The following is a 23,859-nucleotide window of genomic DNA, read 5'->3' on the forward strand; positions in this document are numbered from 1 at the left end:
CTCAATGCAGAAAATTGGTCCCTGTAAGTGTTCTAGTATTAAATATAATGTTATTGGACTATTATTGCTGTTGCATTACTGTGTAAGTACCATTTTACTGTTGTAGTTGGTCAATGTGGAGTTAGTTTAGGTAATTTGATCTGTCAAAAGGTATCATATTTTGTAAGATAATTATATGTTTTGTATTTAAATCTGCAGCAATATTGCTCTGAATTGTAGAGGAGTAGCTGTAAAGTAAAATTGAAATACTCAAGCAAAGTACAAGTACCTCAAATTTAAATTTAGGTAGTCTAAATGTAGCGTACTTGGTTACTTTCCACCACCGTAAACTTGCCGTGCCTTTTATTTGAGCTGGTGTATGCTCTACATATAATACATGATACATTATCACAAGACAACTAGAGCAGCAACAACCTGTTTGTACATGTCCGATGATCTGTCCATCACATGGGGTGAGCGCGCCCCCCTACGGTCACCTGCCATCCTCGCGTGTAAGCAGCACTGTTGTCATGACATGAGACGGCCAGAGGAGGTAGTAGACGCTGCTGCAGCGACAACCGCTCCGCTGCTAGCGTAACGTTACCAGTCGGGTCAGAGAAAGAACTAGGAAACGGAGACGAGAAACGGGCCGCACATTTACAATCGAGAGGAGGCGACGGACAAGGAAAACAAAGCAGTTTTTGTTCCAAGGAGCGCCTGAGTTGCTTTTTGCTGTCTTGACAAATCGGGGGAAACTAGTAAAAACGCCGTTTACAAGGTATTGTGTTGTATATATAATGTTATTAATTAATATTTGCAAGCATTGTGATGTGAGGCTACTTTAGCTAACAACGGTTGCTTTAAAGTTAGCTAGCTTACTACATTGGCTAACGTTAGCTTGCTGGGCAGCTCGCAGCGTGTAGAAACGTCTTAGCTGAACCTAGCCTGTTGTTGATGATCTGCTTAAATCAGGCATGGGCTTGATAGTACCAACGAGAGCAGCCATTGCCAGGCCTGATAAACGTTATGCTAAGTTAGCTACCTAGCTAGCTAGCTAACTTAACTAGCTAGCTGACGTTACCAATATTACGTGACAAATCATAAATGTACTCACTTCCTACACTCTTATCTATTTTAAATGAAGCCAGCTCAGCTAGGAAAGATTTGTAAGCATCAGGCCTGCCGAGGCCTTCTGTGTATCGACAACACACACACACACACACACACTTTCACCACTAGCACTGTTGTTTGGGCACGGTGATTGAAATATTATAGGCCACGTTAGCTTACAAACAGATACAAAGTTAGCTGTCAAGTAAAAGGTAAAGGTAGCTGAAGCACATATCTTGCTGCGGTTATGCGTTACAGTTGTCTTGCATTTGTTAGACAGAGAATTACTCAGTGAGCAAGTATACATTTTGTTACTACTGCGCAAAGTTGGCAGGCTTCACACCATCACAAACCAGGCATGGGTAACAGAGGGGCGGTGCTCACTGTCAGCTTCATGTTGGCCAGCTTACTGGGCCGCGGGTTTGCAACTTGTTTGAGTTTTTTAAGTTATGTTAGTCCTAACATTAGATAATAAGTTTGGCAGAAAGGACTTTGGAATAGTTTGTCACACGTGTAAATAAGCTAGCTAGACGACTGGCCTGGCACTAGCTAGCTGCTCGCAGTGGTCGCTAGCTTACTGTCAGATGATAGCAGAGCATCTGCTGCTGTCTGGACTGAATGGTGGGGTTGACGTTTGAGATGTCTTCTGACACTGTTTTGTTTGTTTTCTCGAGGGCAACTATACTTCGTTCTCCACTGTCTGTTGTAATCGTAGATATGTAAAGTCTGCTCTGGCTAACATGACGGCGATTTTTCTATGAGAGAGTTGGCAGGGGTTTGGACTTTTTTCAGTCTGTTTGCGGAAAAGTCAGGCCCACAGCACCTCTGACGTTTGTTGGCCCAACATTACTCCAGCACACGATACCTGATTAGTAACGGAGTCATTGTGGGTTAGCTGTGACCAGCTGATTTTGAACCTGCCATATGTGTTTCCTTCCTATTTGCGTCACTGATACTGAAGCGGTCCTGCTGGCTACATTAACGAGCATTAGCCTGTGCGAAAGACGGATTTGGCCACTTGGCGAAGTTGAGGTGTGTCTAGATTAATAATGATGTAAGCATCCAGAACTTAAGCGCTTGTGTCACCAGTGAACCCGTGGACAAGTTTTATCTTTCAGCTCAGTCACAAATGACAGATCATATGAATGGTGGACTGCACCTCCCACTTAGGTGCTGCTTGGTTTATATTCCTGGCCCCAGCGTTGCTTTCTAAATGTGGACTCCCTGCCAAGACATAAGAAGAAGAGTGTGACAGCTTCAGGGTTTGTGTCCCGAGTTTCGGGATCCCAACAGGACAACAGGTTGGTGTCAGAGTGCCTCTTAGTGTTTGATGTGTACCTCTAAGTGACTAAATGATTAGTTTTGATGTTTTGTGGCAAACCTTAGTATCATACTGTGAACAGTCTCACAGTGCAGCATGCTTAATGAAAATGTGTTTTTAGACAAAATGATCATGATACTGGGATTACATTTTATTGATATGTATTTCTGTCTTGGGCTCTTACAGTAGGTAGTGTAGTCATCCTGCATGACCCACTCTATGAGTAAAGAAGAACATTTAGGTTGCTGTGTTGCTAGTTACACTCTTGTACACTTCTTGTCAGTTAAGAGAACTTTGGCTTTTGCCCCATATTGTATGTAAGGTGTTTGGGTGGGTCAGAGAATTGTGTAGATAAGAGCAGCAGTGAGATATGGTTGTCACGTCTGTCAGTTGCATCGCCTATGCCTTTCCTATGGTCTTTATGGCATGGTTTAGTTTTATCCTGGGTTAGAGGTTTTTGTATAGAGAGGGTGTGTTTATTGACCTAAATTAGTTACCTTTAGAAAGCACAGTATGTTTAGTAATGTGACTATTTGTTTCCTTGGATTTATTAGTCACTGTTCAGGGAGTGGGTCATACAAAGGTCTGAGGCTTTGTCATGGTCTAAGTAGGCCTACGTCATAGTAAATATTGCTTGGTCAATCATTTACCGAAGAGGATTCACAAAGTTGTACGGCTGCTCAATGAAGCTTTAAAGGTCAAATCTAGATATCATGTTCACAAGTTCTAAAAATACATCACCTTTCTATAGGTGCGTTTATATATTCAACATTTGCCTGGTATGGAACTTTATTAGTATTAAGTACCAGCATGTGTTTCTCATTAGGGCTTAACTCACATTTTGCCATCAGGTCTAGTTGCCACAGTAGTTTGTTTTACTGCAGGGGCTAATAGTGCATTTCATTGGCATACTTGGAGTGGAAACCTTTGCTCCAGATAACCACACCAGATTAACAATTGCACTAGGTCTGAAAGATTGTTGTGGAAACTAGACTTGGCCCACCAACCTTACCTTTTTTGGGGACAAGCTCCAACAGCACTACCTGTTTCTATCTCTCGCTCTGCTGTTGTTTTTTGATACTCTACACTTTGGCTAGAAATCATACATACTGTCAAGATAATTTGACCACAATAACAATAGTAGTATCCCAACTCGGATGCTTTTTTGACAAATGCTGTCTAGGAAGAAGCACATCTACAATACGCTATATTTGTGCATCTATTATAGTTAAATTTTCATAATGTACATTAAAAAGTTATGCAGACTGACTGAAATGCATGCTACTATAGCATTAGTTATTGGTTTGGCATAGTCTCAATCTGCAGTGAGAGGTTGCCTGAACGCTGTGGGGAGAAGGACTCGCCTTCCAGTCTGTTTTTTGTCTCGTTCCACTAATCAACACATTTCGGTGATGCCGTTGTGAATGTCATGTTTAAAGTGTTTCCAAAGACATACCCGACTTCAGCTGAACAATGTTGGCATACAGTTTGACACTCATCGTTGCCCATCGTAACTAAGCGGGAGACCATAATGCTCCTATACAGTGGATCTAAATGTCACGGGAGGATCCTCCAGCTCTGGTCTCTCATTTGTGTTTACCAATCAGAGGTAGCAACACTACATGAGCTTGACTAACCTGGCTATGCCGACTAGCATGCTGCAGCTGATAGACAGCAACTGGTGCGCTGCCAAAACATTCTGGGTAAAACTCGCACTCTAGAATTTCTGTTCCGCGCGTGCGAGTAGTCGACATAAATAGACTGTTTTGACAGTAATTGTTTGGGTCACAGGGCGTACCGATCCAAGGAAGTCGCATACCGAACCGAATGTCCTGTACTGAACCCATAATATATTTGTAATCACCTTTACCTACTACACCACCTACTATTACATAGATATTGTCTGGAAAGACTAGGACCCTATTGTTTGTAGGTTATCTGTGAGTTAAATTTTTATTTTATACTGTGCAACAACATTAATTTATGTCTCTCTTGCCCTTTGTTGCTTTTTACATGCTATTAATTCTCTTCTCAGCAGTCCCTCCAACTTTACAGACTCTGATCCGGTTTTACATTTCATTCCTCAGGTGGACAGTCCGCTCCCTGGTTGCTCGTGGTAACTCTCCGCCATGCCTTTCCCCTTTGGCAAGTCCCACAAGTCGCCGGCGGACATCGTCAAGAACCTTAAGGACAGCATGACAGTGCTTGAGAAGCATGACATCTCTGACAAAAAGGCTGAGAAGGTACGGTGAATCTTGCTCAAAATCACTTGTTCTTCACTTTCACTTGTGGGATTCATCACCTCTGAAATGGGGGCTGTAGCTTTGAAGGTTGAAATAGTGTAATGTCTTCTTTATGGTAAGTATATGTCTGTGTGTACTATGTGTATATAATTCAGGCCACAGAGGAGGTGTCAAAAAGCCTGGTGGCCATGAAGGAGATCCTGTATGGGACTAATGAGAAAGAGCCCCAAACAGAAGCAGTGGCCCAGCTGGCCCAGGAGCTCTACAACAGTGGCTTGCTCAGCACCCTGATAGCGGACCTGCAGCTCATCGACTTTGAGGTGAGACTTTGTGTCTTTCGTAGGAGTGAGGCAGAAAAATATTTAATGAATGAGATTGAAAGAAGGGAAAATAAAGTGGCAAACATTTAACACTAAATACATGTACAAATGTACACACAGGAAGAATGTGTCTTATGAACATGAGAAAGGGGTGCATATGTTTTGAAAATGTACATTCAGGTAGTAAGGACAGTTTGTGACAAACCTGCCTATTTTGTTATGTGGGCAAACTCATGTCTCCCTGCAATATGTCAGACTGGTGCTGTGAGGTAACTGCTGTTGCAGCCTTCACTGACTCACCCTATCACAGCATGACTCATTGTGTTGTGTGATTGCTCTCTTCCTCTTTTACCCTCTCTCATCCTCCCTCCCTGTTCAAAAGAAAAAGCTAGTGAAGAATTGCAAATCACAAGCATCCAACATAGAAATATGAGTGATTCAACATTTTAGAAAGTTGTGCGCACATTTGGATGTATGCTGAATTTTTGTCTGTATGATGACATGTTTTTTTGGTGGCTATTTGTCAATATCCTTGTAATTATCTTAAGAGGACATCTGTTTTTCCTCTCCCTATGCTGAAACACCTAAAATGAAAAGCAAAATTCATTGCAACAGTATAGAAATTAAAAATACAGTAGTTTCTCAGACACCTTACGTTTAGAACGGCATCTTGGCTTTCCACCCTGATCTAGCTCCTGATTGCATTGTCACTTTGGAAGTGTGTTATAAAACCTTTTTGTGTATTGTAGTCTCTATTGTATTGCATACGTTAACTACTGCCTTTATGTATGCTTTATCTGTTACCACCAGGGTAAGAAAGATGTGGCTCAGATCTTCAACAACATCCTAAGGCGTCAGATTGGCACTCGGACGCCCACGGTGGAGTACCTCTGCACCCAGCAGAATATCCTCTTCATGTTGCTTAAAGGGTAAGGTGGCACACACACCTAAACACATAGAGTAATCATGCTCCCATTGATCATTTAGATTTTTCTTTATTTCTGAATATTGTTGAAACAATACATGTGGTTATTATTATACACAACAGGTTATTGAAAAGACCTAGAAACTTCCTAAGTAACCTCTGAACATAAAGGGAAGTCATAGCACCTGTTTTCAAAAGGTCTAGCTGCTGCCTAAAGAAGAAGAATAAAAATAGGCTCAAATGTTTATGCCAATAAAGCGACATTACATTTTGGTAAAAGTTGTTCCTGTGCTCCAGGTGTCTTCTTTCTCCATGAAGCAAGAGTAAATAACACAAAAACAACAGATAAAGATGACAATATTTGGACTTATATCATGCCCAGGAATGTACAGAAGGCAATGCTCAACTAATTATATCATTATATACAAAATAGCCCAAGTGAGTAAAATGATTTAATACTTTTTTAAAGCTAGATTTATATTTGAATTTTTAGTTCCATTTTTAAGATCTCCAAAATACTATATTGTCTGATGTTATTAATGAGTGACAAATGCAACAAACAAGTGTGTCATTGTCTGTAGTTCAGCTCATTGATCCAAAACAATCTACATCATATGACGCAACATTGCATGATTGGGGTCTTTCAGTTTAGTTCAGTTAAGCCTAAGGGATGCCTTTTAAAAGTTTGTAAGTTTGTGTTCTGAGAGAACCTCTCATTATGATTGGCCTAATGGGGACCTCCCTTGTTGTGCAGTGCATTGTGGATTTGATTTCTCTGTTAAGTTGCTCTTTGTCATGGCCCCTTTTTGTTTTAAACCAGCACCTGAGCATAGTCTGCTTCTATATCAGTGTAAACACCATTCCCCTTCACCTATCTCAGTCACTACTCCTCATTTTTCTATAAGTGATATCTTCAGTCTCACTGCTGGAGTGTTCCTATATCGTCAAACCTGTCAGGTAATGCTACATGTTACATGTACATGACATTGCTACACTGAACACATGCTAATAATCAATACATAGACATGACCCCATTTATGTCAGGGAAAAGAACTAATTCTAACTAAGAAATTATAAAAATTTGTCTGAAGTTAGAACCAGCCAAGCACCAGATGTCAGTAAAATTGGTCTTCGGTGGATCACCCACAACAGACAATAACATTGTATTTAACGTGTGAAGTCTGTGGTTTGTCTATATGTTAAAAATACTGTCTCTTGAGATGGAGGTTATATGAAGCTTCATTAGTAAGTGAAAACATGTTTCCACAGAAATACTGTAATTAGTAATTAATTAATTAGCTTCATTGGTGACCTAACTAGCATAACCGGTCATGTGTAACACTGTCATGATTATGGCAGAACATTTGGCAGCTTGTACATCTTGTTTCAGTTTACCATCCCTTGGCAAATGTTCTTTGCTATTAACAAGTGTGTGTGGGTGTGTGGGGTATGCTTCTATATGATGATAAGTCCTTGTCCTGTGTTGCTGTTTTGTGCAGGTATGAGTCTCCAGAGATTGCCCTAAACTGCGGTATCATGTTGAGGGAGTGCATCAGACATGAACCGCTGGCCAAAATCACGCTGTGGTCAGAGCAGTTTTATGACTTCTTCAGATATGTGGAGATGTCCACATTCGACATTGCCTCAGACGCATTCGCCACTTTCAAAGTAAGTTGTCTCACTCTTAAAAATCTGTGACTCTTTACATCTTACAGCCAGTGACTCCTTTGCAAAAGAATTCAAAAGTGACATTTCAAAAGTAACTCATTGACATACTGTAAGTGATTAGCAGAGGTGCTCTTTACAGTTTCACGACATCTCTCTTTAGCGTCCCCATTTCCTACTTCCTGCTACTTTGCTGATGGTGGTTTGTTTACATTATATAATTTGAAACGTTGTAACTAAATAGGCAGCTCAAACAGCAAATTTGATGATGTGTTGGGCGGTCATTAATCTGACTCTAATTTTCAAAACAGAAAGTCATAGTGGCTGTTGTGGAAACCTTGTCAGAGCCTTAGTTTCTGATTTAAATATAAGATTAGAAATGGGCCATATAGTTGTAGAGTCATGCTTAATTTCTCATTTATAAATTGAGTGTTTACATTAACTCATAGTATCATTTAAACCACCACCAGTAGTTTGCTGATTGTTCAGGCTTCTATCAGAGGTGCTCAGTTTTAAATGTGTGCTATTTGGACAAACTTTAATACCACTGCTTAATGAATTCTAGTGGTCAGATTTTAGTCATTAGTCATTTAGGCATTAGAGGTAAGACTTTTTTCATTACAAAGCAGTTTTTATTCAGTCCAAAAAAAGGATTAATTTGCTCACGTAATTGCAACAGATAAACCAGTCTTCTTATCTCTCTGAAAAGGATTATGTCCAGAAATATCACTAATCACACTGTAACCCAAAACATTTTTTCTGTTTAATTTTAGGTTGGGGGGGTTTCAGTTTATTGACGAAATTGCAATGTATTTCTAAGGATTATTTCTGTATGTGTTTCAGTTTGTTTCACCTACAGTGTCCAAAAAGGAGACAAATGGGACCAGGCAAAGTCATAACCATTAAATCTGACTTTATTTATCATAATCTGCATTGTCTATTTCCAGGACCTCCTCACAAGACACAAGCTACTGAGTGCAGAGTTTCTGGAGCAACATTACGACAGAGTAAGTCCACACTGAACTGAAACCTAGTATTTAATAGGACATGGATTAGAAAGGCTTTAAAGTAGTACGTACGTTAAGTTTGGCCATGACATTATAGAGGGAAGAAATTGTGTATCCTTATCGCTAATGTTTATTAGCAGCTAAAATAAGTGAATAGTTTAGTGGAATTCAACGCCTTTAGGATTACTATTTCTAAAAACTTTCGATGAACTCAACCGTTTTATTGTCACCAGTTACATGTAAATTAAAACTGTGGCAGTCTGGGTATTTGGCATGTCTTTTTTCTATCAACATCAAACCAGCCATTTGGGACATCATTTGATGGCTATGAACACAAAGTAGCTGTCAGTCTGTGAGGGAAAATCTCTAATTTTCCTGTCATTGTGTTTTGACACAAGACACAGATGCAATTGTGAAAACCACTACTTGACACATTTAAATGACTCTCTCTCGCCCCCTTTTATTTCTTCTCCCTCTCTCTCCCTACTTCTTCTTTTCGCTCTAGTTCTTTAGTGAATATGAGAAGTTACTCCACTCAGAAAACTATGTGACTAAAAGGCAGTCCCTCAAGGTAAGGACCCTGGGTCATGCCAGTTAACAGATCTCATGTAGTGGTGCAACTCTATTCAGAGAGCTATTTAAAGATGGGGTCTCATCAGAGTGTTGGGTTTCTCTAAACCATTCTATCTCGATCACCTTGTTGTGACCGCCATCTAGTGGTGGGAGCACTATGCATATGTTTGACATGTCTTCTGAAGCCCCTTTAATATCTAGTATTTTCTTCACTTGCCTTAAGTTTTTGGCTACATTTAGACCTAACTTTCACCTTTTTATTGTGAATATTATGCATTCTGTAACTCTGAAGCCACAATCTGTAATCTAAATGTAAACAAATGGGTCCCCCACTAAAAAATTATTTCCCAAGACTGAAACCTGCTATCTCTCTCAAGTTAATTAAATTTATTATTGATTTCTGATGCTGTTTATGGTTTAACACTAGTAATGTTTGTACATAAAGCAGTATAACAGGTGTATATTTTCAGTTATAATGCAGATTTTCCAAACTGATAACTTAATATTTATGTGGGCAAAGGAAATTACAGAGTGGTTAAAGCAGCCTGCCAATTTGGCTGTCTGTCAATTTTAAAAACATCATGCAAATTAATATGTATTGCTATTTCTCACTCTGAAATGATCTAGTTACTGGGGGAGTTGCTTCTTGACCGGCACAATTTCACTATAATGACGAAATACATCAGCAAGCCAGAGAATCTCAAACTAATGATGAACCTGCTACGGGACAAGAGTCGCAACATCCAGTTTGAGGCTTTCCATGTTTTTAAGGTAAAAATTAAATCACAGTTTTGACCACATTAAAGATGTTATTCAACATAGTGCACAGTATCCGCACATATTAACGTCCTTGTCCTCTTCCTCCACTACCAGGTGTTTGTGGCCAACCCCAACAAGACGCAGCCAATCCTGGACATCCTGCTGAAGAACCAGACCAAACTCATCGAGTTTCTCAGCAAGTTCCAGAACGACAGAATGGAGGACGAACAGTTCAATGATGAAAAGACTTACCTGGTAAAACAGATCAGGGACCTCAAGAGGCCTGCCCCCCAGGAGGCCTGAGGAAGGGTGCAGAGGTGGGGGGAGGAGCCACCAGGACCATGTCTGGACAACATCCAGACAATGTCTGCTTAACGGACCCATCAGCAGCTGCTGTTCTGGTTTCTGAACAAAAATTGAGGAAATAAATGAAAAACCAACATACCCATATCAACTCATCAGGAAGTCGCAAGCTCCTCTGCTCCTCAGTGAACATTTGATTATTTTTTTTATTTTTTCAGTCTTTTTCCTTCAAAAGAAATAAGAGAAAATAATAGATGCTGCTGCTTTCTTGCACATTGTGACTTGTAAGGTATATTATAATGACACAACAGTCCATCAAACATAGTGACAGACAATGTCCGTGCATTCAAAGTAAGGCAGACTTCCTGACAAACAAACATACACACACCAAGGAAGAAAAGTAGACATGTTTACACGCACATACGTATTACATAAAAAACATGCATACACACATACTGCAAGAATATCAGCTAAAACCTTGTGATGGAAATGGTACGAACAAGTTGAACATTGGTGTGTTTGTTGCATGCCTTGAAATGTGACAGATCCATGGCTGTACCCAGCGTCGGCTGTGTGATGGCCTGCCCAGTCTGGCTCCCATGTTCAGTGCCACAGACTCAGAAATGCACGTACATCACAGCAACTGCTACAGTTTGTATCTATGCCTTCATCCAGCAAAGCAACAGTGGTTCATTTTAGCGATTCATGGGGACAAGCTCTCAGATGCCATCACACAGAACCAATTACCTCCTATGTGCTTTGTTACGACACAGCACTTGAAGCACATGAGGAAAGGAGGGAAGGGATGTAAGGTATGAATTTGGTAAAGCCCAAGAGTTGGGTCTCTTTATTGTTTTCTGGGACAGGGTGAACATGTACATATGCCTTTTTTTTTTCTTTCTTTTTTTTGCTTTGTAGATTTTTGTTTAACCTTGACATATGAATATATATATATATATATATATATATATATATATATATATTACCTTAAACATCAAGTTTTTGGTTAATTGTAATCAAATTACTTTCTAAACCATAAAAGAAACATCAAACAATTTAAGTGACATTGTTTTTGCATTTCATTTTACTGCTGAAATGGTTGCTGGTGGGTTTCTTTGTACATAACTTAAAGGGCCAGCTCATGTTTAGCTAACCTATAGGATATTAACAATTTGTACAGCAGAGGAATGTCATGGTATTAGCTCTGGATCTGTTAATCCTCTTTTTATTCTCCATCTACATTTTGAGTATCTCTGACTGCTGAAAACGTGCAGGCGTGTGAGCAGTGCAGGAGGGGAGGGAGGGGATTGGGAGAGCATTAACTGAAATGTTAAAGCCTGTGTGAGCAGTGCACTTTGTGAGGTGCTGAGTGATCAACATCACCTAACTGGAGTCGAGGATAGCAAGGATTTCCCCCCCTCCTCAATTTCATTAACTTGTTTTATCCTCATTCTCACCACTGCTAGTGGCAAGGGAGTGCTGTATGGCCTCACAGTGAGTGTGCTTCAGGGGTGAGTGCATCAGGACATTGGCAACTCATCATTCTTACCTTTCCCCCTTCTCCTCATATTTGAGTCTTTTTCTTCAGAGGGTTTATAATTCCAGTACAATAATGAGTGTAAAGCATTGTGGGTAGCGGAGTATGGGCATGTTGGATTGTCCTCATGGTGCTGAGCAAAACTGATGAAACCACAGACGTGTTAATTCACGGGGCAAATAAGAAACCATCTCAGTGCAGACAACAGCACTACTCAGATAGCCCTCAGTTCCTCCATACGCATTGAACATGCATGTTCCTCCACTGGCTGTGCATGATGCTGTACTAAAGATGTTGTACTGGAATTGTTCATTTTTTTCCAAGTATTTAACAACAATGAAATGGCAAATTGAACTCTTGGCTGTATACTGACTTGGACTCCAGTTTCAGCATACAGCATGTGGGTGCTTTCAGAAGTGTCAAAGGCCTGGGCCCTACAATCGAAATAAAGAAAAAAAAAAAACATTTGGAATAAAATAAAGCTGTGGTCATTTTTAACAACTCATCTGTCATATGTGTGTTAACATTGGGTCATGTACATCAGTTTGGTATATTGAAGTGGGACCTCTTTCCCAGTGGTGGAAGAAGTATTCAGATTTATTTTGCTCATAAAATTACTCAATTTTACATAAAAGTCTTGCATTCAAAAATGCACATAATTCAGAGTACAGTCAACTTATCAAACATGTATAACTTTGCCACCTAGAAGTTGTCCAATTGATAGCCTATGACTAATCTATAGTCTTACTAAATTATTTAATAAATATTGATTAAGCCATTCATGACAACTTGTAAACCCTTTATAAAGTATGCATCATTAAAAAGTGGTACATAGCCTTTTTATGGTGTAGCTCGTTGTGTTGGAGATAAGAACCACTTCTTAAATGCTGTTGGAAAATGTATTCTATAACAGTGCATCACATTTTAGCATTGAAGCTCCTTACCTGTGTTTTGTGGGGAAAAAATATTAATCTACAAGGTAACTAGGCACTATGGCTGTCAGATCAATGTAGTGGAGTAAAAAGTACAATATTTCCCTCTGAATTGTAGTGCAGTATGTACATAATGGAAAAACTCAAGTAAAGTACAAGTACCTCAAAGCTGTACTAAATGTACTTAATTATATTCTGCCACTGCTTTGCCTGCAAAACATATGGAAGCCCATTTTTGCCACATAAAAAAAAGCCAACAAAGTTTTTATTATTAAATGTTTTTTCCTCAATTATGACATACTAAGTTTCTCATGATTATGAAAAAGCATCTGATAATTATGGCTTAGTATCTCATAATTATGAGCTACTATTATGGACGACAGCTATAATTATGAAAAACATAATAATGGGGGTGGGGGAAAGCAGCTGAAACATAAATATAAATAATAAATGCAGTACATAAGCAGAGCCAGTACACCAGCTCCAGACAGCGATACTCACAACTCTCCTGCTACTACAAACTGGGAATTAAGCTGTCTGTGGGCAAGTAATTTGATGGTACCTGGCTGCTGCAAAAACATTATGAGAGCAATGAGAGTGAACCAAAACAGTGAAGTTGCGGCAGCTGATAATTCTCTGTTTACATGTCACAATGTCATTTGATACATTGCTGTTATAAAAATATCAATTATAGCCTTAATTTCATCACACAATAACAAGCTGTGTTTAAATAGTTTTGTTGTTATATTAGTGGAGGAAGATTAAGTTGTTTCATTAGGCTAGAACTGGTTGTTAATTGGCCAATGTCACATAAATAACCAGTGTTGTAAAGGCTCATGAGCTGATACAATACTGTAGTGTGTTTTTTGAATGGAGTTCGTCCCCTTTACAGAGCTTCAGTAAACAGAAAGCAGCGGACTGGTCCTTTAAAGGCTGATATTTAAAAAAAAACTAAAAAAAACGCACACTTCCGGTAGATAAAGACAAAAACAGACAGAGAAGCACCCCAGCGGTGAGTAGAGGACAGTTCGTCGACGAGGCGAGGGGATTTGTTTCAGAAAGGTGGCCAGCTATAGTTAACACAGACGAAGAGCGAAGGCACCTGCAGCCGACAGACAGACAGACAAACAGTGACACCGAGCCATGGTGAAGATCAGTTTCCAGTCTGTCGCGGGACAGAAAGTGGAGAAGGAGAATGATGGCGACAAGACAGAAATTCTAATTCCTCATCCGATGGTGAGTAACACGTCGCTTATTGTTACTTCTCTTATTAATAATGCTTGTCATTGTCGTCTTACTATGATACTTATGTAATGCGATGCCTGCTGTGATCAGGCTCCCCTGCCTGGTTGGTCTGCAGGGCAGCCTGCACCTGCACAGCCATGAACAGCAGGGATTTTTGACAGCATCTTTCGCCATTTGGTTGGAAACATTACATGTCATTGCTGTGAAGGTTTCCCCTGCGCCAGTATGCGTATTGCAGGCTTGAAGCAAGTTATTATAATGTGCAAATGCATGCTCTTTGTTTAGGACTGTATAGAGGATTACAAGCATAAAGCAATTTAACAATTATGTAAAGGCTTTGTGTTGGGTTTTGCTTTATGTAGCAAGGCCTCTGACGATTTTGCCCTTCAAATGCAGATTTAAATAAACAACTCCCCAGCTTAAAAAAGGTAGAATGCAAGAAATGCATGAGCTTTCGCTGACAAAATGGCAGATGGGTTGCTGTGGCTTGCAGCGCATGGAAGATTATTTTTCACAGCTCGAAAGGAGGCAGAGCAGTGCAGTCCTCAACTTTGCCGTAGCAGCATCCCAGCATCGCTTCAACCTTTATCAAAGATACATGACTGAGCCCCAAAGATGATATAAACCATAATGGAATATAGATAGGACATCAGGCATGCATATAAAGTGAATATTACAAAAGTACAGAGCTGGAGTGGCTGTGTGACTTTGAAATTTGTTCATCCAAATGCACTGAACAGGAGACAGACAGGCCTCATGGCGTGTCACACTCTCAGCTGGTGTGAAAGAGTCTCTCTCTCTCTCTCTCTCAGTGGGGTGGAAGAACACAAAGTGAAAACTGAGTCTCACAGAAGTGTGTGTCCTCACATACACAGTTGTCGCCTTGTCCTTATGCACCCTCTGTTTCACAAAGAACAGTATACTGAACTGAATGTTGTAACATGAAAATATGCACATACAGACACTGTCCTAATATTAGGAGCAAAAATATACAGCATAGTCTGCAGACATTGTGAATCAAAGGCACAGCTTTTTGTGTCATCTCATTTTTAAAAGGATGGAACGTGTTCAAACAGTATTGTCATCTTTTTTTTCTTTGAAGTTTCTTACAACAGCCATTTCCCATGCACACAATCATTTTTTCTTTCATAGCTGCAGCTAAGAATAGCAGCCATTGTTGTTCCTTTACAGAGCCACTTTTTCAGAAGATAATTTTACCTGCCACATCCACTCGGCACTACAGCTACAGTAAGCACTGAGCCACTTCTCCGTTAGTCACTGTTTTTGTAAATGGAGGCGGACAGTGAGTGGCTACTATCTGTGTGTAGTGCCACCCTGCCAACACAGGTTGGGCGCGTGGCACTGGCAGATGGGCTGCGAGACTGGAGGCGTCTGGGAAGATTATTCACCATCTCATTCAAGTCCCTTCCTCTGGCTGGGCTCAGTGCTACTAATTCCTGATTGAAATGCGGCATCGGCATTTGTATGAGCTTCTATTTTAGCAGTTAGTTAATTCGGGTCATTTTCAGCTGCTCATCACGGGGGAAGATGAGTAAGCTGAAAGTTGGATTGAAGCTGCCTGGAAATGCTTTTTTGTGCCCAATTGCAGTATTAATATGTGCACCGTGTTTTCCAGGATGAGGAGGAGCTGGTCCTGCCACTCCGGCCCAAAAAGTCTCCTCTCAATGGCCTGTGCTGCCTGACGTTTGGCCTGGTTGTCTTCATGGCCGGTCTGGTCCTTGCCTCCATTTATGTCTACCGCTACTACTTTATACCTCATGTAAGACCTGATTACACTATACTGTGTGCTGTATGTGTCTCATATTGGTATTTGCATCAAATTCTGTATTCATAAATTCAATTATACCCATAGTTTTTTTTTATTCAAGTCACTCCTGTATAAGAAGGATATTCTTGCTACAGACTTGTGTTCCAGCTGGTGTGTTGATCTCGATGCTGATTTGTGTGTGTGTGTGTGTGTGTGTGTGTGTGTGTGTATAGATCCCAGAGGAGAACCTGTTCCACTGCAGGGTGCTTTATGAAGACTCTGTGTATGCCCCGCTGCGTGGGCGTCAGGAGCTGGAGGAAAATGTCGGCATCTACTTGGCTGACAACTATGAGAAGATCACTGTGCCCGTGCCTCACTTTGGAGGCAGTGACCCTGCTGATATAATCCATGACTTCCACAGAGTGAGGACAAACACACACACACATATACACACATATACTCATAACAGTACTTCTTTTAATGGCACACTTCAAACTAATTACAGAAAAAGAAATGGAATATGAAAAGTAAAATTAAATATAAAGCAAGACCACAGTCTACAGCCGTGCTAACGGATCTGTGAGGCTATACTTAGGCACAGCAGTGCTTTGAGCCTAATGCTAACGTCAGCATGTTAGCATGTTGACGCATGTTAGCATGCTGACGTTGCAATGACAATGCCAACATGCTGATGTTAAGCAGGTATAATAGTTAGTATGTTCACCTTCTTAGTTTAACATGGTCACATGTTAACATTTGCTAATTAGCACAATGTCAGGAATGTCAATCGCTTTTCGGGTATTTGGTCATAAACCTAAATATTGGACAAATGGAAACTTTGACCTGATGATGGTGCTAGATGAAAAGACATCACCAAAGTCAGTTGGAGTCTGTACAAAATCTTAATGGCAATCAATTCAGTATTTGTTGAGGTTTTTCAGTTTCAGCCAAAATGGTGGCCGGACCATCCAGCTGACATTGCCATCTCTAGAGCCCAACCGTTAACATGGATAAAGTTATTAAAAATTATTGTTAAAACAGATAACAAGAATTGAAAAATTAGCCAAGAAGAATCTAAGCACTGGTCTTTAGAGTTGGTCTTTAATAAATTGCTTTATTTTCCAGGGACTGACTGCCTACCATGACATTGCTCTGGACAAGTGCTACGTTATTGAGCTCAACACCACCATCGTGATGCCTCCACGCAACCTTTGGGAGCTTCTTATCAACGTCAAGGTAACACAACTGCAACTTTCTCTTGAATTCTTAGAAAGGAATTGGTTTACTTTTAGTCTTCACTGTTCCCCCAATGCTATGAACTGGTTAAGATGTTCACATTTGACTTTACCAATGTACAGTCAAATGTAACAAAAAAAAACCCCACAGAAACTAAGATCTGGTCTCAAGAGTTAGGGTCTGGTCACAGCACAGTGAAATTCATCCAAGCATCTTCGCAAAATAGGTGCTGCTTAAGGGCTTTGTGACGTAGTGAACTAACAGCTACCATGCTAGCAAGCCTGGAAGATGCTAACACTCGTCAGCCACAAGAGCTCTTTAAACTTCTTTCTATTTTCACAGCATTTTGGTTCTTGGACAGAATTTCATTAAATACAGAGTTATTAAAAAGGGGCTAGCTTGCTAGCTGTCACTTAGCAAGTTTGTTAGCAGAGCTGCCAAGTCTCACGCATTGACCGTGAGACTCACGTAATTGACCCTTTTCACACGCTCTCACGCCACACGTCCATTTTCTCATGCAGTGAAAAACAAATTTGTAACTGATAATAGCACGAAAAGACACCACAAATCTATTATATTGTAATTTATTCCTCTGCATGCTACTCATAGTAATCTCAGTCACCAGCTTCTCAAATGTTATTGTACCTCAATGCTGAAATCTAGTAGCTAATATAACATTATTTTACAAATTTTGAATTTGGCGGCTGAACAAAATCAGTGATGACCCCGACCCCTGCGGTGAGTAATGTCACAGAAGGACTACTCATAAAATGCACCAACTTCAGTGATACCAAATCTCATTCCAAACAAAATTGAAAACTTGGCAGCCCTGCTTGTTAGCTTGGTCGCTTACGAGACAATACATTTACATATTTGTAACATTGACTCCTTTCAACACAAATCTTTTGTGGAGAAGTTTACACTCCAACAGAGGAGGTTAAATAAAAGTGGATTTATTTATTTATATAGCACCAATTCTTAACAGAAGTTATCTCATTGCACTTTTCCTATAGAGCAGGTCTAGACCGTACTCTTTATAATATTATTTACAGAGACCCAACAAATGGATGTGGCAACACGGCTAATAGGTTATGATAGCTTCCTCCATTTTGGACTCTCCTGCTCTCCATTCCCTCAAAGGTCAGCGCTGTCAAGTTATTGCGTGCAGACACCCAGTGTAGTCTGTTTTTGGACTATTTGACCCTGTAGGGTTTCTGGTGGAAAACATATCCCAGTGAGCTTGTTGTTATTGTACCTCTGTCTCTTGCAGAAGGGAACATATTTGCCTCAGACCTACATCATCCATGAAGAGATGGTGGTGACTGGCAAAGTGCACAACATGCGTCAGCTGGGACCCTTCATCTACCGCCTGTGCAACGGGAAGGACACTTACCGCCTGAACCGCCGTGTCACCCACAGACGTAAGTTGGGGTTAATGGAGGGATCGATGGAAACATTTAAAAAAGCTCATTAGTCATCTGATAGATGCCGTATTGTACGGTCTGTTTTTTGGTTTAAGGGATAGAAGGAGCTTTATTGTTTTAAGCAGTTTTTTAAGCTATCTGAAGTTCATCATGCACCGAACAAAGTCACATCACTGATCCCCTATCTGTGTCTCACCCTGTTTCCCTCTCAGGCATCAATAAGCGCGAGGCGAAGGACTGCCACCACATCCGTCACTTTGAGAATACATTTGTGGTGGAGACGGTTATCTGCGATGAAGCGTAAAAATGACCGTCATGCGTGTCATCCCACCAACCCAAAGGCACATCTTCAGTCACCACCCCAGCCGCTGTAGCATCCTCCTGTGGATCCGATCATGTCTGAGTTGCACTTTACTTGTGATTTTGCTTTGATGTCCTTTTGTAAAAGAAGTTGTTTTTTTTTATTTCAGTGCCTCCCTTTTTTGTTTTGTTCCGTTTCCGATGTGTGATGCAATACCAAGCTGTTGGTTCTATCACTGGATTTTCCTTGTAGCAAAGTCCTGTAGACAATTATGAATTATACTTTCAAGACCTCTCCTCTTCCTCTGGGGATTTGTATAATGGTTACTGTCGTTGGGGGAGATGACTGTCTCCATGTGTTGTCAAGGTGATTGTACTTTTGTTTTTTTCTCTTTCCCTGGAGGTTATTTTGTGTCTCTTAGTTCTACTACCAGTCATCTGTGCAAAGCATGAAGCCTTGCTTTCCTGAGCAAACATTATCCATAGATTTCAATTCTAATCTTTTTTTCTCATGTTCTCTGTAATGACAACATGTAACTGCTTATGACTAATTGCTTGCTTGCAACATTATCCTCTTGCCTGCCTGTTGCGTCCATGCTCTGCTTTCTGCTTTTCATTTCCTTCTTAAAAAGTATTATCACAAAGTAGAAGGTTGCATTGGGCATTAGACTGCATTCACTTTTTTGTATAATACTGTGTCATAATTGAAACTGGTGAAGACGCATAGTTATTTTTGATGCTCTCATTTGTCATCAGCTTTTCTCTTTTATTGTGGGGGGGGGTCGCCCTCTTCATCAATGCCTTTTGTGAATCATTTTAAAATAATGTCTTTGTTTTCCCTTGCATGTGTTATCTATAAGAGAAAAACAGCACTGTTAGAATGTTTTGTAAAACGTTTAAAGCCTTAGTCCAGAGTCAGAGACTGGACTAAAGTAAATACTGCAGAAAGGGAGCATATTATATGGTATGTTAGTTAAACAAAACCAACTTGTACTTGACCTGTATATTTTGTCTGCTGATGAAATCTGTCTGTGAATAAATTAGTGAAAATAACTCGGTATCTGTTGATGCTTTATTTATTTTTAGACCCCTTGGTCTAAATGACCCAGCAACATCATTATGCTGAAGCCAGGATGGTTTAAAAGCAATATACATTCATATTTGTAATCTTGTAATCTTCACAAAACATGCCGATATAATTTCAGATCTTGTTTTTTGATATTTTTTGTAGCAGCAAACCAAGTTGCCATAAATAGAAATGTGTTTTAGTAGATGTGAGATTATTCAAGTATTATTATTATTGTTATTAATATAAATGTTTAAATATGAAGAAAAAAATATTTTCATGGTTGCAACTTAATGTTGAGAGCCTGCAGCGCCACCAACTGGACACTGTAACATCAGCCGATGTCAGTTCCTCAGGTTTCCTGCATCAGTTAGTTCATTTGAGCATATTAATCACAGAGAAATATTTAAATGCTCTAATTGTTTATTTTCTATATTTGTTTTTTTATTTTTTATTATGTCAGTTTGATATGATAAAACCGTAAGCATTAAAAAACTTTAAAATTGACAAAATAATCTTAACTCGAGGTCCACCTACTGTATTATGTCTTTGTCAGTGAATGGGCATAATTATGAAACTTTGTTAATGTGATAACAGGTCATTAATGGAGGGGTGTGTCAGATGTGAAAGGCATCATTCTTCAAACTTGTCAATGACTGATCACTTCACTGTCGGCATGACAACTGAGAAAACTATATCCACTGAAGAAGACCTTGAGATACAGTTGAAAGCTCCAGAACAAGTTTGTAAGTGGACCTTGAATTTAGATTATTTTGGTCAAGAATGAACTTTTCACACAGTGTTTCTGTCTGTGTTTAAAACCATTATTAAACAACTCACTTCTTTCTGCCATTAAATAGTCAACTATATGTTTTATAACCCAGTATTTTATTAAATGTCCTTTTACCCAAATTACAAAAAACATTATACAGTATTTTCTGACTTACCTCAAATTGTACCATGCAGATGGCTTTGGTTTAATTTAACCAGGTTTTGAGATATCCTGCCTCCACCCGTATACAATGGAGGTGAATGGAACTTGATTTGCCATCCAGAGTAATAGGGACACCAATTGTGGATGTTGCTGCTGAAACATTTCATTCCTGTGAGCACCACAAATGTGTGAAAAACAAATATGTGTAAAAAATAATTTCAATGTAAAAAAAAAAGCAACACCTGCACACTGACTCCAAGCCACAAAATTGATTCAAACAAACGTTTCAATCCAAGTCTGATGTTTGTCAGATCAAAATAAAATAACAAAATGATCTTAACTAAAAATTCTACCTGCTTATTTTCTGAGCTTTTAACTGCATCTCACGGTCATCATCATCAATGAATGGAGCTGGTTCAGGTGTCATCACGTGAAACATGCATGTGTTTGCTACTAGCACACAGAAGCTTTTCCAGTGTGTCCATTTTTGGGCCACTACAACAAATTATTCAACCATGAAAAAGTAGCAAAACTTTCACAGCTTCTTCTCATATTTAGACAACACAGCATGTCTCCCTCCAATTCCTTTATTCATTTATTTGCTCGTTCTGATGTAGGTTATAGCTTTTATTGTTGTTGTTCTGTGAAATAGTGTTGCATCAAGTAACTAATTTGTACTTGTTTTGCAATTTCATCATCCTTATCTAGCTCTTGCATCACACCCATTTGTTACACCACAGCAAGGGGGTATTTTTTGTGTATTTCCACTCTTGTCATCTATGTGGTTAGATATTGACACTCACAGATAACAAGAATTCACCTCATGTTCCATCAGTGGCCTCATTTGACAGGGTAGTGTGTAATTATAGGTTAATATAAAGCCAGTCAGAGACGATATCCAGTACAGACTACTGCCACTCCTCAATGGCTAATTGCATTTGCAGCGATTGCTTTTGGATCATTTCAAATCTGCAGATGAAGTCATTTAGATCCTTACAGTCTGCTGTTGGCTTACACCGATGGCCTTCCATCTGGCAAGGCTTAGGACTCCAGAGCTGCTGGCTCCGTGACTGAGACGCTCTCAAAGAAGACAAAAGCCTGAGTCACATCAAATGATTTATAACATTCAGAACACATAGGAGAGTCAAACAGTGTTATGACACAAAACAATCAAAAGATACAATGAGAAAAGGATGATGCTAAAATGAGTTATGTCCTGTTTTTCACCCAAAACCTTTGGTGCGCTTTCTTTCTCAACTGCTAGAAAACCAACATGAAAAACATGAAAACACACAAATCTAGCTGTGTCCGCTGGTTTCCAGTCTTTGTGCTAAATTAGCATACCATCTTCCTGGCTGTAGCTTCATATTTAACGTAAAGACATAGAGTGGTATCCATTTTCTCATCTGACTCTCAGCAAGAAAACAAATAAGCGTATTTCGCAAAATAAAAGAGTCAGAATTTCTCCTGAATTAAGCGTGACATTACAAGCCTAGCTTTTCCCTATCTCTTACTGGATCTCTAAGTTTTACAAACATTTTGTTAAATAGATGATCATTGTTGGTTTTTTGATCAAATCCATCACACTGTCAAACTTGAAGCAAAATGAGCATCCGGCACCCTGCTGAAAAAATAAGGAAATCAGAGTGTCACATAGGAACTTTTAGTACTTCTATTCCTGTGTGCATTGACGTGATAGTGAGCAGCTGTAGCGAAAGAGTTTCCCCTTGGGGATCAATAAAGTATTTCTGATTCTGATTCTGAAATCTGATGCCATCTCATGAAAATAACATCTTTTGTCTACTGTTCTCTTGCAATATCTGTATCTTCTTTTTTCTTCCAGAAGGCATCCAGAGAAAAGTAATACACCAGTGGATCCAGGCAGCAGTTTAAAGTAGCAAGACATATTAAAGGCGTGATTGCAGGTGTCCAAATTATAAGTAAACCAACAGACAGAGGCAAGAAACATATGGTGAACACAACCAAGCTCATGACAAAAATCAGCATGACATTCACCTTGTTGTTGATCCTTGCAGACTCATTTAGATGTCTGTGTATAGTCCAAGACACCAAAGCGGTGCACACAATGTTGACTGCCAGCAAGATGAACATCAGCACAGGCTGAAAAAAAGCAATTGGGGATCTACGCGGCTGACTAAATTCAAAACAGGAGGATTCAGTGAGGTTGTTTAAAAATCTTTTAAAGTCCATGCTCTCTGGAATGTTCACCACCGACACAATCAGCCAAACGAGCGCAGCAGCTTTCCAGGCGCTGGAAGAGGTTCGAAGATGGCGTGACCTCAGAGGATAAACCACAGCCAGCAGCCGGTCCACGCTGATGAAGGTGATGAAGATGGCGCTGGAACGGATGTTGTTGCGAAAGAGCATTGTGACCGCCCTACATGTCTGAGCGCTCAGAGGCCAGGTGCCTGTGGCATAAAAGTAGACCCTCATGGGCAAGGAGATGACGAGTAGCAGGTCTGAGATTGCCAGGTTGACCATGAAGACGGCAGTGGGGGATCTGAGGCTGTGGCAGCGTAAAAATATCCACAGCGACACAGCATTGAGAGGCAGACCCAATGCCATAATACTGCCAAAGAACACAGCATAAACCAGCTTTGGCTCAAGTCCATCTTCCACAGTGTTGTTCATGTCTACCTGATGATAAAAGCAATCTTTCTGTGTGCTTTATTCAGTATTGCAGTCAAGCACACAATACATTAATTCCTCCCTCTGCTCTTTATCTGTGTGAAGTGTGGTTAGATATTGAAGATGTCAGATTGGGAGGGTTAAAAATGTAGCAGGAAACTCGTGACTTGACTCAGAAACTGTTGTAACTGTGACGTTAATGAATTAACCAGTTTACTGGTGTTGTGCAATTTTAAAATGTAACATCTTGTTACAACCTAAATAAACATATATTTATAAGTTAAATGACAGATAGTTTAGCGATAACTGACATTTATATTTAATTAGTTCATTACTTGTTCAATTTTACGATAACATATGGAGTGTTTAAGCAAATTCTTAAACTCAATAAACTAAGTCTTTAGTTTTGAGTATGTACTTAAGGCAGAAATCCTTCAAAAACAGCTTCAGGACATAAGTCATTAAAAGGGCTTTTTTGCCCTTTTGAAATAAGTTATAGGAGCATTTCTCATCATTTTCAAGGCAATTTTATAAAATGCTGGGAAATAAATTTGCTATGTTGC

At 39.7% G+C, this 23,859-nt stretch overlaps 3 protein-coding genes across 4 annotated transcripts; 2 read left to right on the forward strand and 1 right to left on the reverse strand.

Annotated features, from left to right (window-relative positions):
- The first annotated feature begins 529 nt into the window (after positions 1 to 529).
- cab39 (calcium binding protein 39) lies at positions 530 to 12,243 on the forward strand. 2 transcript variants are annotated; one of them, XM_044201284.1, is made up of 10 exons: positions 584 to 757; positions 2,260 to 2,390; positions 4,498 to 4,653; positions 4,809 to 4,973; positions 5,784 to 5,902; positions 7,398 to 7,566; positions 8,511 to 8,570; positions 9,076 to 9,141; positions 9,771 to 9,914; positions 10,017 to 12,243. In XM_044201284.1, the coding sequence occupies exons 3-10, from the start codon at positions 4,540 to 4,542 to the stop codon at positions 10,203 to 10,205; spliced, it is 1,026 nt and encodes a 341-aa protein (XP_044057219.1). In that variant the 5' UTR covers positions 584 to 757; positions 2,260 to 2,390; positions 4,498 to 4,539; the 3' UTR covers positions 10,206 to 12,243. The 2 variants fall into 2 exon arrangements, with proteins under 2 accessions (XP_044057218.1, XP_044057219.1); XM_044201283.1 differs by lacking the exon at positions 2,260 to 2,390 and having other exon boundaries at positions 530 to 757.
- Positions 12,244 to 13,648: 1,405 nt separating this feature from the next.
- On the forward strand, positions 13,649 to 19,700 carry itm2ca (integral membrane protein 2Ca). Its single transcript, XM_044201285.1, has 6 exons — positions 13,649 to 13,910; positions 15,556 to 15,699; positions 15,921 to 16,109; positions 16,813 to 16,923; positions 18,194 to 18,344; positions 18,560 to 19,700. The coding sequence occupies exons 1-6, from the start codon at positions 13,818 to 13,820 to the stop codon at positions 18,649 to 18,651; spliced, it is 780 nt and encodes a 259-aa protein (XP_044057220.1). The 5' UTR covers positions 13,649 to 13,817; the 3' UTR covers positions 18,652 to 19,700.
- A 2,050-nt stretch (positions 19,701 to 21,750) lies between these two features.
- On the reverse strand, positions 21,751 to 23,380 carry lpar5b (lysophosphatidic acid receptor 5b). Its single transcript, XM_044201287.1, has one exon. The coding sequence runs from the start codon at positions 23,297 to 23,299 to the stop codon at positions 22,448 to 22,450; it is 852 nt and encodes a 283-aa protein (XP_044057222.1). The 5' UTR covers positions 23,300 to 23,380; the 3' UTR covers positions 21,751 to 22,447.
- Between the last annotated feature and the right edge of the window lie 479 nt (positions 23,381 to 23,859).

This window comes from Siniperca chuatsi, linkage group LG7 (assembly GCF_020085105.1).
Source record: "Siniperca chuatsi isolate FFG_IHB_CAS linkage group LG7, ASM2008510v1, whole genome shotgun sequence".
NCBI classification, from domain to species: domain Eukaryota; kingdom Metazoa; phylum Chordata; class Actinopteri; order Centrarchiformes; family Sinipercidae; genus Siniperca; species Siniperca chuatsi.

Bases quoted from the DNA above. Each gene is read 5' to 3' on its own strand.
- itm2ca (XM_044201285.1), top strand. From the start codon at position 13,818: ATGGTGAAGATCAGTTTCCAGTCTGTCGCGGGACAGAAAGTGGAGAAG. The intron at 16,924-18,193 runs GTAACACAACTG...TGTCTCTTGCAG, and splicing joins AGCTTCTTATCAACGTCAAG to AAGGGAACATATTTGCCTCA. The intron at 18,345-18,559 runs GTAAGTTGGGGT...TTTCCCTCTCAG, and splicing joins CCGCCGTGTCACCCACAGAC to GCATCAATAAGCGCGAGGCG.
- lpar5b (XM_044201287.1), bottom strand. From the start codon at position 23,299: ATGAACAACACTGTGGAAGATGGACTTGAGCCAAAGCTGGTTTATGCT.
- cab39 (XM_044201283.1), top strand. From the start codon at position 4,540: ATGCCTTTCCCCTTTGGCAAGTCCCACAAGTCGCCGGCGGACATCGTC. The intron at 7,567-8,510 runs GTAAGTTGTCTC...GTCTATTTCCAG, and splicing joins ACGCATTCGCCACTTTCAAA to GACCTCCTCACAAGACACAA. The intron at 8,571-9,075 runs GTAAGTCCACAC...TTTTCGCTCTAG, and splicing joins TGGAGCAACATTACGACAGA to TTCTTTAGTGAATATGAGAA.